Source organism: Talpa europaea, assembly GCF_964194135.1.
Source record: "Talpa europaea genome assembly, chromosome: 1".
Lineage (NCBI taxonomy): Eukaryota > Metazoa > Chordata > Mammalia > Eulipotyphla > Talpidae > Talpa > Talpa europaea.
In genome coordinates, this window is record NC_140073.1 from 46,878,199 (window position 1) to 46,893,280 (window position 15,082).

Consider the following 15,082-nt stretch of genomic DNA (forward strand, 5'->3'; position numbering starts at 1 on the left):
TCTTTATCTCAAACAGCAGATTGTACTAGGATATTTTGTAGTGGCTATAGAGATGGGGACAAACTTGGAATCTTCTTAGGGAGAAAAGACTTGTCCTAGTCTCTGCAGCATTCCTTATACCCACATATGTTTCTGTAACCTCTTTCATTGTGTGCCTTATGTTGTTTTGACTGTTCTGATCCAATATGGATTGCCTCACTGTATCTTGTTGTTTAGTGCTTTCTGGGTTCAACAAGGAACTGTATTGCTTTGACTTGACTTGCTAAATACTTGCTTGTACAAATCTGCTTGATACCTATTCTTTGTCTTTCTTTAATCCTATGTCTTAGTCAGTTTGGACTGCTGTAACAGTACTATGGACTGGGTGGCTTATAAACAACAGAAACTTACTTCTCATAGTGCTAGAGACCGGGGAATCAAAGATGAAAATGGTGGTATATTTGGTGTCTCTTGAGGGTCCAACTTCTGATTCACAAACAACCATCTTCTCTCTGTGTCCTCACTTGGAGGAAAGGGGAAGGGAGCTTTCTAGGGCCTCTTTTATAAGGGCACTAATCCCATTCGTGAGGTCTCTGCTCTCATTACCTAATCACCTTTGCAGGTCTTCCCCTGACCCACCCACCACACTAAATATTGTCACATCGGGAATTAGGTTTCAACATACCAATTTGGGTAGTGGTGGTAAGGAGGAATAGGTAGGCAGACACAGTATTCAGTCTATAGTACTAGGATTTGGCAAATCATAGTCAGCCAACCAGATCCACCTGCTGCTTACTATTTTAAAGTTTATTTAATAAAGTACTTTCTAATTGTCCCACTAATGTATATAAAACACTTCTGGTACCGTTTTTTTCTTCCATTGAATTCCTTATATATTCTTAGATTCTGAAAAAGGTGAAATTTTTCTTTTACTTTACAGGGAAGTGTCTAACATTAAATGAATATCAATTATATATTCAAAATATACTAAACATTATATTAAGTCATTTCATTTTACTGTAACAATTAATTTGAGGACGGTATTATTCTTTTGGAACATGGGGAAACTGAGGGCTCAAGAAGTTGTAGCATGCCCCAATGTTACACTGATAAGTGATGGAATAGCCCAGGATCTTTCAACTTATAGGAGTTAAATGAGATACTAATGTGGCTGATAAAATGCTACCGTAAGAAAAAGAGTTTAATAGAGTATAGTTAAACATTCCTGATAGAGTTACTGGTACATTCCTGATAGAAGTTGCTCCCTTATAATGTATGGAGGGGTGATTCTGCCCCAATTTCTCATTGTTAACCACAGGAAGTTAATGAACACCCTAGTTCCCAGGCATGCTGCATGACTGAAGTTTTACTGTTTATTAATAGTCTTACCATAGGGATAAGATTAAATGTGGTATATTGTCACTTTTGCCTGCAGGATCAGTTTATTTCTTAGTCTAATATTGAAGGCTCTATAATCTACCCCTCAACCTACTTTTCTGACCTATAAAACTCTCCTATGCAAACTTTCTCCTCTAGCAGAACATATTTATTCACTATCAAATAATAAAATGTATTTTTTCTTGTGTAAACACGTAACATGAAATTTACTTTTCAGTGTGTAGTTTAATAGTGTTACACTTTTTTTTTTTAAAAGATTTATTTTATTTATACAAGTGCTGGGTTACAGTCCAGATGCATGGGAGGGTGAGAGGATTCACCAGAGACAGAGCAGGGAACAGAACAGAACAGGCAGACTGATGAAATACACTGCTGAGGGAGCAGCGGGCGAGATAGGAGAGGTCTGCTGCGCCATGTGGGATTCTTGCCAGCCAGCCAGTATCGAACCCATGCTGCAGAGGCTGCGAATAGCTTCACAGTGCGGCACTCAATCGCCTGTGCCACCAGGGAGGCCCTAGTGTCACACTTTTGATAATGCTTTTTTGTTTACCTAAATTCTTCTTCCTGTTTTTTTACTTACCTAACTTTTGCTGCTTAGACTCAACTTCACTCCATCTTTTTTAGTTCTTCTCCTTCCAAGCCCTTGTTCTCATCCTCCTACAGACTTATATTGCAGTGTGTGTTTGTAAAATTCATTTGGCAGTAGTTTATTTTGTGACATTGCATCATCTCAGTAGTTGCTTAAATCTGTTTTCAAAACTTTTAATGAAAAACAATATGTAAAAAATGCTGGCATTGATGTGGTGGAAAGGGAACTCTTGGTGCACTGTTGGTGGGCTTATTAATCGTATAGCCACTATAAAAGGCAATATGGAGTATCCTCAAGATTTAAAAATAGGACTACCATATGACCCGACAGTTTCACGTCTGGGAATATATCCAGTGGAAATGAAAATACTAACTTGAAAAGATATCTGCCGCCCCCGCATTCACTACAGTATTTATAATCCAGACATGAAAACAACTGCGTGGCCATTGATAGATAAATGGATAAAAAAGTTCTCTCTCTCTCTCTCTCTCCTCTCTCTCTCTCTCTCTCTCTCTCTCTCTCTCTCTCTCTCTCTCACACACACACACACACACACACACACACACACACACGGAGGAATACTCTTAAACCATAAAAACTGAGGAAGTCCTACCATTTGCAACAAGATGGATGGATGGACCTTGAAGACATTATGCTAAGTCAGACTGAAACACTCTATGATCAACTTATATGTGGAATAAAAAAAAAATTCACAGAAAAAGACAAAATTTTTGGTTACCACAGACAGAAGATGAGGGAAGGGGTAATTGGAGGAAGGTGGTCAAAAGGTACAAACTTCCAGTTATAAATAAACACTAGGGATGCAATGTACAACATAACTGCAGTTAATACAAGTGTATGGTATGTAACGGATTGTTAAGGGAGTAAATCTAATGTTCTCATAAGAAATATTTTTCTAATTTATTGCATCTATTTGAGAAGATGGACATTAGCTAAACCTATTATAGTAATCATTTCACAACATATGTAAATCAAATCATGCTAGAGGCTTTAAACTTAAACAGTGATATATGTCAGTTGTTTCTCAATAAAACTAGAAAAAAATAAAAGGCAAATTGTGAAGTAGTATAAAAAATTTTGTGAATTTATCTTCATTAATGAAGCACAGATATAACTGGGAGACATTCTGGGCTTGGTTCTAGATCACCACAATAGAGTGAGTCACATGAATTTTTTGTTTCCCGGTGTGTACTAAAGTTTATACTTTGCTGTAGTCTATTAAGTGTGCAATAGCATTATGTCTAAAAAATTGTGTACAGATTAAATGTGATACAGAGATACGAAGTAAGCACATGCTGTTAGAAAAATGATGCTGAAACTCTTGCTTAATGTAGGGTTGCTATAAACCTGCAACTTAAAAAATACCATACCTGTGGCATTCAAGAAAATGAGGTATGTCTGTATATTTCAATGTTTTAGGATAAGGTCTCATGTCTTTTTTGTGTGTATTTTCTGTCTCCACACCTCTCCCTGGTTTCTCATTGCTTATTCCCTCTTTAATTTCCAATATTTAATTTGTATTAGTGTTCAGTCTGGTGATTTCTATCTCATTTAACCTAAATGGTTTCCTATCATATTAAAGTGATATATTCAAAAATCTTTCCATATAATTTTTAATGGCATTTTTTAGATTCTTAGAAATTATTAGGTCAGAGTGACATTTTATAAGTTCTTGGTATGACTTGATTTGTTCTTTAGCACAGGATAGTTTTACTATACAAACAGTATAATTTAATATAGTAGTAATTTATGGTGTTAATTATGGTCCTTAATTTTGATATTAACATTTAATTAGCTTTTGGCTTTTCCTTCTGTATGCTTTCTCTTATTCCTAGGTAAATATATTTATTTATTTATTTTTTAAAAGATTTATTTTTATACAAGAACTGGGGTACAGGGCAGAGGCACAGGAGGGTGAGAGGATTCACCAGAGACAGAGAGTGGAACAGAATAGGCAGACAGACCGAAATACACTGCTGAGGGGAACAGGGAACAAGACAGGAGAGGTCTGCTGTGCCATGTGGGAAACTCCCTGGCCGGCCGGGAATCAAACCAGTGCTGCAGAGGCTGCGGACAGCTTCACAGTGCAGCGCTCAACTCACTGCGCCACCAGGAAGGCCCGGTAAATATGTTTATATTGCCTACTATAAATTGTTAAGTTGTCTTGGGCAAGTGGGTAAACGTGCACTTGCATAAGTTGACAGTTGGTACCAGGCTGTCATTTGTACTCTTTTTTTTTTTTAAGATTTGTTTATGCATACAAGAACTGGGGTACAGGGCAGAGGTGTCGGGGGTGAGAGGATTTACCAGAGACAGAGTGGGGAACAGAACAGGCAGAGGGGAGGTGGGCGAGACAGGAGAGGTCTGCTGCACCATGTGGGTAGCTCCCTGGCCAGGGATCAAATTCGTGCTGCAGTGGCTGTGGATAGCTTCATAGGCTGCGTCTTAACTTCTTATGCCACCAGGGAGGCCCTCATTTGTATTCTTGGAGTTAGAATGAGTAAAGTAAAAAATAATGTATATAAAATGGGAACTACTTTAGTTTGGTTTTAGAACACATTTGTGGTTCCTTCCCTGTGTTTCTATCTTCCCACTTTTAAATAGTGTTATGCTTTAATTGAGCTTTAAACTTTCTCCTTTTACATATTCCTTTTGACAGTGGTTGTTCAGAAGTTTGGTGGGTAGTTTAAGTAGGCAATCATGAGTCTAATATGGAGAATGGCCTCTTGTTTCCTGTGCATCTTTACTTATGTAAGTTTTGTTGTAGAAGATACAGTATGACTCATTGTCTTCCTTTGGCTGTTCTGCCTGTCTACCTCTTGATGTTCTGTGCAGCACTTAGGGATAGTTTTATAATTCTTTGACATACTCTAGTTTCACTTACGTATGTTTTTCTTCCCTAGTAAGATTTTAATTATTTTGGTATGTGAACCACACATGTACACCTTTATTCTACTTCTTTCTTGACTTCTCAAAGGAATAGTCTCTGCTTATGTCTTCTTCCTTACTTCATTCCCTCTTTAGTAATGGTTTGTGGTTTCATCATGAAAATTTTGTCTTCTCCACTGCTTATAAAGAATGTAGATTTTGCTTCTGGCTGTGATGGAGCAGATTGTAGCAGACCAAAACTCCTGCTGAGAATAACTAGAAAAGCCTGATTAAAAAAAAAAATCTATAAGAAGCATTGGCAAGTTGCCAAGGCAGCTAGGACTTGTGGATTCTTGGCAAAGGGGGAATGTAGTTATTAAAAGGCAGAAAAGTCGGCAAGGCTTTCTTCATGGATCTGAGGATACAAAAATTGTAGTTTAGGGCTACTAAGGCAACCAGAATTTAAGAGGCCAAGATCCCAGAAAGAAGGGGCAGGTATCCCTCTGGCTCCCTCTGCGTACTTTTTTCTTGACACATTTGCCGATTCTTCAAACGTGCAGGGTAACAGGCAAAGAGGCCTCAGAGAAATCTACTAAAAAAGCAAAGCCCTGTTTTAGCAGTTCTTCATGTTGAGGAAAAAAAAGTTCAGGAAGTTTGGTAAACATACCAGACTTTCAGTTGGACTCTTGGAGGGCTAAAAACTAGAGTAGAAAGAGCTTTATGAATTTAGGCTGTGGTCAGCCTTGAATCAGCTCATGTCCATTGTGTGATGATCTACCCTCATTCTAACTGCTTGTTAGGAAACATACTGAATCCTCTGTAGGAAGAGAATATCAGGCAGAGCCTCTACAGTTTTTCATACACAGTGAATGGCACTCTAGCAAAAAGTTACTAGTAAACCAATTTAGGAATAAAGACAGGTAGTTTAGATGAAGATGTATGGTGTCCCAGTCATCCAATAATTTATTCAGTCAGTCTCTAATTAGAACACATTTAGGTTGTTTTCAGTCTTTAGTATTGTAAGTGATCTGCGGTGAACACATTCCTGTATATATGTCTTTGTCCACATGTATATTTTTTAAATCAAATTTTATTTTAAAAAAAAATTTATTTTTGTGTCAAAGAACTGGGGTGTAGGCCAGAGGTGCGGGGGATGAGAGGATTCACCAGAGACAGAGTGGGGAGCAGAGCAGGCAGATTTTTTGAAATACATCGCTAAGGGGAGTAGCAGTCAAGACAGGAGCGGTCTGCTGTGCCATATGTGGGTTAGTTCCCTGGCTGGGGATTGAATTTAGGCCACCAAGGTGGGCTTTCATGGTGATAGTGCTGAGACTTAACCCCTAGGCCACCAGGGAGGCCCCATATGTGTGACGTATCTTTAAGAAAAAGGATACTTTGCTCTTTTCTTTATCAAACTTTTTGATCTATTCCAAAATCTGACACATGAAAATGTTTTAAAAATGTTTGCTATACTGAAATAAGTGAAAGTGAATATTTTAATATGTTTATAAGTCATCTGAATTTATTTTTTTATACAATAGTTGTACATCAGATGCCCATTGTTATACAGGATTGTGAACCTTTTTTTTTTTCTTTCAAATATTGAAAAGGTAATAAGGCATAGTGTATAAGAGCACAGATCCGAGAGCCAGATTGCCAGGGTTTAAAATCACAACTCTTTCACTTACAGTAGTGTTAAACACTGTATTTCTCAGTTTCCTCATCTGTAAAATGATGATAGTAGTAACATCTCCCCATTGGGTCATTATGAAGATTAAATGAGTTAATTAATATGGAGTGTTTAGAAATTGGCCTGGTCTTATATAAATGCTACTTAACTGCCCGCCATCATAATGATGCTGCTGGTGATGAATAGAGATGGAATTTAACCTCTTATTGTATGGTAAATACTTTTTCAGGTTTGTCTTATGCTCTGCAGAAATATAAGCTGAGTTTTAAAGATGAGTTGTTTTTAGCCTGGTACAAAGCTGGCTGTGGAGAGTAAGAGTGGAAAAGGAGGCTATTTCAGGCAGAGACATGGAGGCAGAAATAGCATGTTTTGGCCCAGAAATAGCATAATTTGGTCCAAGAACCCTAAGGTGTTGATGAAATATAAAATAAGAGACAAAGACTGAAGTGAGATGAAGCTGAAGAGGTAGACAAAGGCCATGTCATGTAAATTGCCTCTTAAATCATACTGAAATGTAAATGGTATTTATACCATTTGTGCTTACAAAAAGTCATCTGTATGTTTAAAGAAAATGCATTAGTCCTCAGGTAACCATTTTAAAGCAGGTATTAACATAACCAGCTACTTGTGTGGTACAAAATAGATTACCAAACACTTAATAGCTTATAAGCTTTTGAATTCATTATTAATTTTACCTGTATTTCTGAGATATAGTTATACAACTACCCCAAGTTATGGGTGAAGAAATCAAAGAGCAAAGATATTTTTATATTTTCTCAAGAACAAATGACTAGTAAGTGGGAGGATTCAAATTAGGATCTAGGTTTGTCTTGAGACTTTTAGGTCCAAAACTGTTTTCATTCTGCTGTGCTGATAAGAAGTTGAACCCACAGGAGTAAAAACTCAGGCACAGCTTAGGTAACAAGGGAGTATTACCTTTTGATTTGAAAGCCCTTGGAATTGTATCTTTCCAATATAATTGAAGAAATTCCTTTTCTGATTTTGTATTGTGAATGTTTTGACAGTGATACATCATTTCTGAGGGTTTGGAGCCATTAGCAAAATGCCTGTCTTACAGGTTGTTTTGTTTGTCTATGTTAATAACCAGTCACTTCACCTCAGAGAAAATCCTTTTCTCTGAGGAAAGGATTTTCTGAGGAAGGAGCCTTCTTAGAAGGAGCCTTCAAGGCAGTATAAATTGCTCCTATAGTTCTCATTAGACTGAATGCTGAACTGAGCATAAGTCAATAACCACTGCTGTGTGTCATCCTTACGGCACACTCCTTAGAGTTTCTCTTCCTCTTAAACTTAGTAGCCAGAGCACAGGCATTAGGAAAGTATTTTAACTGTTGGATTCGTTTACAAATGTCAAATAGTCAGCATCTCAGTGCTACCTAAAGTAGTTTCTAACATTTTTTTTCTGTGAAGTGAAGGAAAGGTGAGTGGTTGTTTCTGTTACTGAAACACTTAAAAATTCCTTATAGAAGCTGGTGGAGCTATTGGTGGATTTGGGACTAACTCCTGGATTAAGGAAGATAGAACCTTTTGCGTTGTTTTTTTCTTAATATCTTGTTGCTCAGCCTTTTTTTTTTTTTTTTCTTTTCTTTATAGAATTTATTTTTCAGCAGTTTAGTCATACAAAAAATTGAGAGGAAGGTATGGAGATTTCCCATGTATCCCCAACCCCAAATATATATAGCTTCCCCTGTGATCAGTATTGCTCACTAGAAGGTAGATTTGTTACCAGGTAGGATGAATCTATAGTCACATCATAAACACCCAGCATCTATAATTTACCTTAAGTTTCACTCCTACTGTGCACATTCTGTGGGTTTGGACAATGTATATTGACATATGTATGCATCATTAAAAGGTTATACAGAGTATTTTCACTGCCCTAAGGATCTTTTGTGCTCTACCTGCTTATCCCTACTCCCTTCCTGTACTGAACTTTTTACTGACTTCATGGTTTGTCTTTTCCAGAATGTCATGTAGTTGGAATGATGCAGTACATTCATCCTTTTCAGAATGGCTTCTTTCACTTTGTATATGCATTTAAGATTCTTCCTTGTCTCTTCATAGCTTGATGGCCCATTTCTTTTTAGTGCTGAATGCTCTTCCATTGTCTGGTTGTACTTTATTTTATTTATCCAAGCAATGAGGATGTCTTGGTGACTTACAAGTTTTGGTGATTATGAATAAAGTCGCTATAAACAACATGGGCAGGATTTTGTGTGGACATAAGTTTTCAAAGTGGGTAAAGCATGCTGGATTGTGTGGTAAGGCTCTAGTTTTGTAAGAAACTCCCAAAGTCTTCCAAAGTGATTGTACCATTTTACATTCTCACCAGCAATGACTGAAATTCCTGTTTTTCCATACCTCTCCAGCTGGTGGTGGTGGTGTTTCTGAGTGTTAGCTTTTGTAGTAGGTTTGTAGTGGTAGCTCGTTGTAATGTGTAATTCCCTGATAACATATGGGGAACATTTTGTCCTGTGCTTATTTGCCACATGTATCTTTTCTTCGGTAGGTGTCTGTTCAAGTCTTCACCCATTTTTTAAAATCAGGTTGTTAATTTTCTTACTGTTTAGTCACATGAGTCACAACTAACTCATGGTTCTTTACGGTTGACTGTTTTAGTATTCAAGAGTTACTTCATGCAATTTTTGAGCTTTTGGGCATGATGCCATTTAAGGTAGCACAGTCCTAGTGTGACAAAAAGGCATTTGACTATTTAGCATTTTGTGTTCTCATAGCATTAAATATCATTAATCTTAATCCAAGATTAAGATTTTGGTGAATGTAAATTAATACCCCAGCTTTCCCTTGCCGGTTAACCTTAATTCATTCATTTTTTTCCAATAATAGAGCTAAACTTTATTTTAACATTTATTACATGTTTATATTTGATGTTGAATATATTAGAATTGCCATACAAGTTGGGAGAAAAACTGACATTCTCCACTCAGTGGGTTAAAAGGAATATAAAATTACAAAATACTTGTTGAGGTGCTGAATTCTGAATTATGACAAACTATAATAAATACCTTGCCATTTTTCTCTTTCTAGTTTTCCAAGATGGAATTCATTATAAAATTTTTTTTTCATAACAATTTCAAGAAAGGAAGTAAGGGATAATCATTGAAATTATTTTAAGTATAGAGTAGAAATAAATTAAGAATCTTAACACAGAACTACTTTTCATATTTAAATTGCAAATACTTCATGGTATTGTGAATTGAGGGAGGCTAATTAATGTCGGCTAGAAAATGACTTAAGCAAACCCATATATGCAATTTGCTTTTATGTGGAACAGTTAGACTGATTTAAAGGTGACACAGCACACACAGATTTGACATCTGTTTTAACCATTTGCTACTCAGAATGGGAATGGCCGAATACAAGTGCTTATTGATGGAATTAATAATCAGATGGGATTAATCAGTTCTAAGTGGCTAAGAGCTTTATAAAATTATCATTCAGTTTATAATCATGTATAAACATAGATTTTTAACTCAGAATTTTTTTTTTCTTTTATAGAGGCATGTTTTTATTTATTTATTTGTTTGTTTGTTCATTTGTTTCGTTTATACATGCACTGGGTACAGTCAGAAGCGCGGGAGGGTGAGAGAATTCACCAGAGCCAGAGCAGGGAGCAGAGCAGGCAGAAGGACCGAAGTACACTGCTGAGGGGAGCAGCGGGCGGCAGGAGAGGTCTGCGCGCCATGAGGGACCCTCCTCTGGTGGCCGGGGAGCAGCCGGGAATCGAACCGGCGCTGCAGAGGCTGCGGGCAGCTTCGCAACCCAGCGCTCAACCGCTGCGCCACCGGGGAGGCCCTAAACATAGATTTTTAGCTTTTATGGAAATTCATAGAGCACAAAAAATATTGTCTGTAGTATAATTCCAATGTTTAAACAAAATTAAATTTATGGGTAGTTATCAAAGTTGTTGTTGGTAATAAATAGTTATTTTAAATTTCTGTGAGCCCCTTAGGACATTTTTTTGTGAAATAGATTTTTATTCCCAAATAAGTCAAGGCATAATAAGAATTTAGTCAGTAAACTGCTTGGCCTGGTATATGAACTTTGAGATGTCTTAATAAGTATCCCAGAGTTACACTGTTACAGGGCAACCTTGCCTGACTGTGGGTCCTCACCCAAAAGCTTAAAAGGGACTTACAATAATACTCAACTGCGGGCACACACAAAAAGGTTAATAACAGGTTTATTTACAAAAGAAGAGGAAATGAAGAAATGAATAACTCAGGCGGAAGGAGAGGGAGATAAATTTGTGAATGCATCCTACCAGTTCCGCTGAGCTGGAACCCCAATAGCACACTGAGAGCTGGCGAAAAACTAAGAGACCCCCATAGCCCACATATCTGGTTTTATACTACACCTGGCTCTTTAACTCCACCCTTAGGTCCCAGCAATCATCCCTTGGGTGATGATGACTTTATGGGATTTGTAGTCCTTGGTGTCTTGGGTATCTTTGGTCTGGAGTGGGGGTAGAGTCATAAGACCTATTTGTGGAGTTTATTCAGGACATTCTTTCCCCCTAACAATATGAAAAGTAACTTTTTGTATAGTTTGTATTATTTTCTTTGTTCTTTTTAGGTGTACTTTAAAATCCATTAGGCCAAACCACAATTTCTTTATCTCAACAACACCTGAGACAATTTTATAGTTAGTAGATTCAGTCGCATCACTAAATAATTTACAAAGTGTTTTCACTCTCATACTCATTTGATGTTCATACTAACCTGTCTTGTTATTCATAGTGGGTATTATTCTGATTTTTCAAGAAAGGAAGTTGAGACCAATTTAGCCAAGGCTCTGGAAGCTTCTAAATTGGGGGAATCAGGCTTTTAACTTTTTATCATTTACATGATATAATAAAGATATTAAGTTCTTTGAACATTTTGTTCCAAAAGTCTGCAAGAGCCATATTAGAGAAAGCAAATTCTCCAAAGTAAGTTAAATAAAAGTACTCATTTCTACAAAGCTATCACTAAATTATTTTGTTGTCCCTTGTTTTGGATACTAGATATATTTATGATCCTTAATAAGATTATGCTCCTGTGTTGATTCCCAAATAAAAACATTTAGAATTTTAAGGGATATGAGAAGAATCTTATACTTTGTACCAGAAGAAACCATAATAGACTTTATATAATTATATATTAGTCTAAAGAAGGTCTTTCTAAGTATGCATAATGCAAAAGCCATGAAAGAAAGGTTTGATTAATATAACCACATAAGGGCTTCTCTGGTGGTGCAAGGGATAAAGTTGCAGCACTGTGAAGCTGTCTGCAGCCACTGCAGCATGAGTTCGATCCCCGGCCAGGGAGGTGACCCACATGGCGCAGCAGACCTCTCTTGTCTCGCCCACTGCTTCCCTCAGCAGTGTATTTCAGTCAGTCTGCCTGTTCTTTCCCCATTCTGTCTCTGGTGAATCCTCTCAACCCCCACATCTCTGGCCTGTACCCCGGTTCTTTTTTTTAATCATAAATAAATCTTTAAAAAATATATATATGCACATAAAAATAAGTTTGATATAACTACTATATGCAAAGTCAAGACAAAGGATAAACTGGAAAAGTATTGTTATTCATGTGACATAAGACTAATTTGACCTTATCGAGAGCTTTACCCGATGAAGAAAAGTAAACCGGAGTGGAGGAAATGCAAATTGTTCCAGCATATGAAAAGTAGTGAATTTCACTTGTAAAATGAAAATATAAGATGCAAAATTTCACCTCTTAGATTAGCAAAGGTAAAATGTTTCAGCACTTTTAGTGTCAGAGAAGGTGTGAAGAAATGGTACTCCATGACTTGCTATTGGGACTATAATTCCTTCCTGGCTTCATGTAGGAAGGGCAATTTGGTATTGTCTGTCAGAATTGCAAAAGCATGTATTATTTGACCCAGAATTCTGATTCTAGCAATTTAATCTCTGGATATCCTTTTCAACATGCAAAATTATGTATATGCAAGGTCATTCATTACAGCATTATTTTTATAGTCTTCAGGGACAAAAAACTTTCTTTGGTATGTATGTATTAGACCTTTTTATTTTTAATATTGCTTTGTTTTCTCTATTTTTCTTAGCCAGTTTTACTAGTGGTTGGCTCATTGGTCATTTCATAGTGCCATGCAAAACATAGAATCCGCCAGGATTGTTAGTTTTAATCAGCAGAAATCTTCTATGGCAGATTTAAGCAGAAAAGGAATGTATTGAGAAAGAATATGGGTAGCCTAGAAAAATCAGCTAGATAGCTAGAAAACTTGACTTGAGAAATGGCAATCAGGATCCAAAAGCAAAATCTGTAAAATATAATTTCTTTGAAACTTCTTTGTGATCTAGTATACTTTAACACTCTTGCTTGTTTGCTTCAAGGAATATTCTGTTCCTTGCGTACACAAACACACATAATCGGTTTGTTAATTTTATTGTGTAGTTTTCCTTTTTGTTACTCTTTTGGTCTACTTGATCTGTTTTTAGTTTTTCTGTGTTAAAATTTCTTATTGTAACTTTGGATTTATTAATTTCTCCTTATATTCTTACTGGTTTTTGCTGTGCTGTAGGTTGATACAAGTTCATGATCATTATATCTTCTTGGTGGGTTGCCTTTCTAAACATTGTGTGATTTCCCTCCTCGTTCTTATGAACGCTTTCCTCTGGGTTTTGCCAGGTACTGGTTCTATGACTTCGGCCAGTCATTAACCTCTGGTTTTCTTTATTGTGAAATGGAAATAAAACCACCTTATAATGTTTCTGTGAAGAGTCACTGAGAAAATGTATTTGAGGTATCTTACATAGAATAGATTCTTCATCAATTGATTGAAAGCACTTTTTTTTTTTTTTGCCTGTAAAGGTTTGCTTTTCTCACCCTTCTTTTCCCTTTTTCAAAGCATGAAATTTCAAATACTGTTTGTCTATAATTGGAAATATTCTTACAGGATATGATTAAAATAGTCTTCAGGACTTCTTTAAAATCGATGAAGATAATGGAGTATTTGCCTCCCAAACCCAGGGCATAATGATTCTTTTTTGCTTGGTAGAGTTTAAGTTATTGTTTCTTGCATTTGCATTAGGGCTAATATTTCTAAGGCTCATTTACATTTCTTAGGTATACTAAAGAGTTTTTCTGAAATAGTTGGGACAGCTGAAAGAGGACAAAAGTCAACTTTTTGAGGCGGCCACTTTTCTACAACAAATGTTTATCAACTTCAGTGGAATATAGAATTATTAGTAAGTCTTAAAATACTGGGTTTAGATTTCTGAATATACATGGGGGGCATATAGAAGTGTCACATACATTTAAGGAAGCAGAAGTGCTTACTTCACCAATTTTTGATAGCATTTGTGGCTTTTATTACTGTTCTTAACTTGGATTTTTATCATCTTTCTGTAACCACTGTGTATTGTGTGCCTCCTTGGATTTAGATGCTTTGGATGTAAAAATATAGAAAATATCAGTTGAGAAAACAACATGAAAGTTTTAAAAATATGTGATATAGATATAATGACTTGATAGTCAAGGGTTTAGATACACAGTGCTTTAGAAAAAGTTTTGATTAGTATTTGGAGACTGATGAAGAATTTTGACTTTATAGACTGATCAAACACACTGAAGGTTTCAGGATAAAAAATAATCAGATTATATACTGAAAATATCTACAGGTTACACATAGAAAAATCCACAATTTGCTACATTGAAAAAGAAGTCAAAAAATATAATACTATGAATAAACCTTTGTCTCATTTAAAATGTTACTTAGTAACACTGAACAAAGAGCTTCAAATACAGTTTTTCCTTGAGGTCTTTAACATGTTTCTTTGTCAGTCCCTTCTAGACCTCTCTAAATAAAATAATCCCTTTCTTCCATTTTGCACTTATTTTCTTCCAAAGCATGTAGAACTACCAGTCATATTACATATATATACTTGTTTATTTATTGTCTGTTTCCCTCCATGAGATTTTAAGTTCCATGAGAGCAATGTTTCTCTTCGTGTTTAGAACTGTACCTGATTTATACCCTTTAATAAATATTTGTTAAGTGAGTGAATGAATATTTGAATTTAGATGACCACATATTTTTATGTGGTTTATAATCTGGGGGCAGCAATAGGACAAGGCCTTGTTTCCTTCTGAGAAAGTCCTGTTTAAAAGTGTTTTCCCTTTTTTCCAGAGTTTATATTTAGAGCACCAATCAAATTAAGCAAGCCTGGGGAACTTCGTGAGGAATATGAAAGCCTGAGAAAGGTATAGTATACATATTATCATTACATTCGTATTCTTAATGTAAATTAAAATAATGACCTTAAAGAATGCTGAAGGGGAATTTGATTTACTAGCGATTTTAAAAATTTACCGTGAAGAGCCTGTTTTTCCTTCTTACTACCTTAAAACCAGCCATTCAGATTCTGTAGCTATAATGGAAGTAGAGTAAAACTTAACTAAGAAACCCCTTTTTTTAGCTGTTCCTTTGAAAATGAAAATGTAACTCATAGGGCCAATAATTGGCCAGCAAGA

At 36.2% G+C, this 15,082-nt stretch overlaps 1 protein-coding gene across 1 annotated transcript in view; it reads left to right on the forward strand.

The window, feature by feature from the left end:
- RNF169 (ring finger protein 169) overlaps positions 1-15,082 on the forward strand; it is a gene marked incomplete at its 3' end in the record, with an annotated part of 75,740 nt that overhangs the window by 9,980 nt on the left and 50,678 nt on the right. Inside the window, exon 2 of the mRNA XM_084230146.1 lies at positions 14,739-14,812. Within this exon, the coding sequence (XP_084086272.1) occupies positions 14,739-14,812 (74 nt within the window). The remainder of the gene's footprint in view (positions 1-14,738; positions 14,813-15,082) is intronic.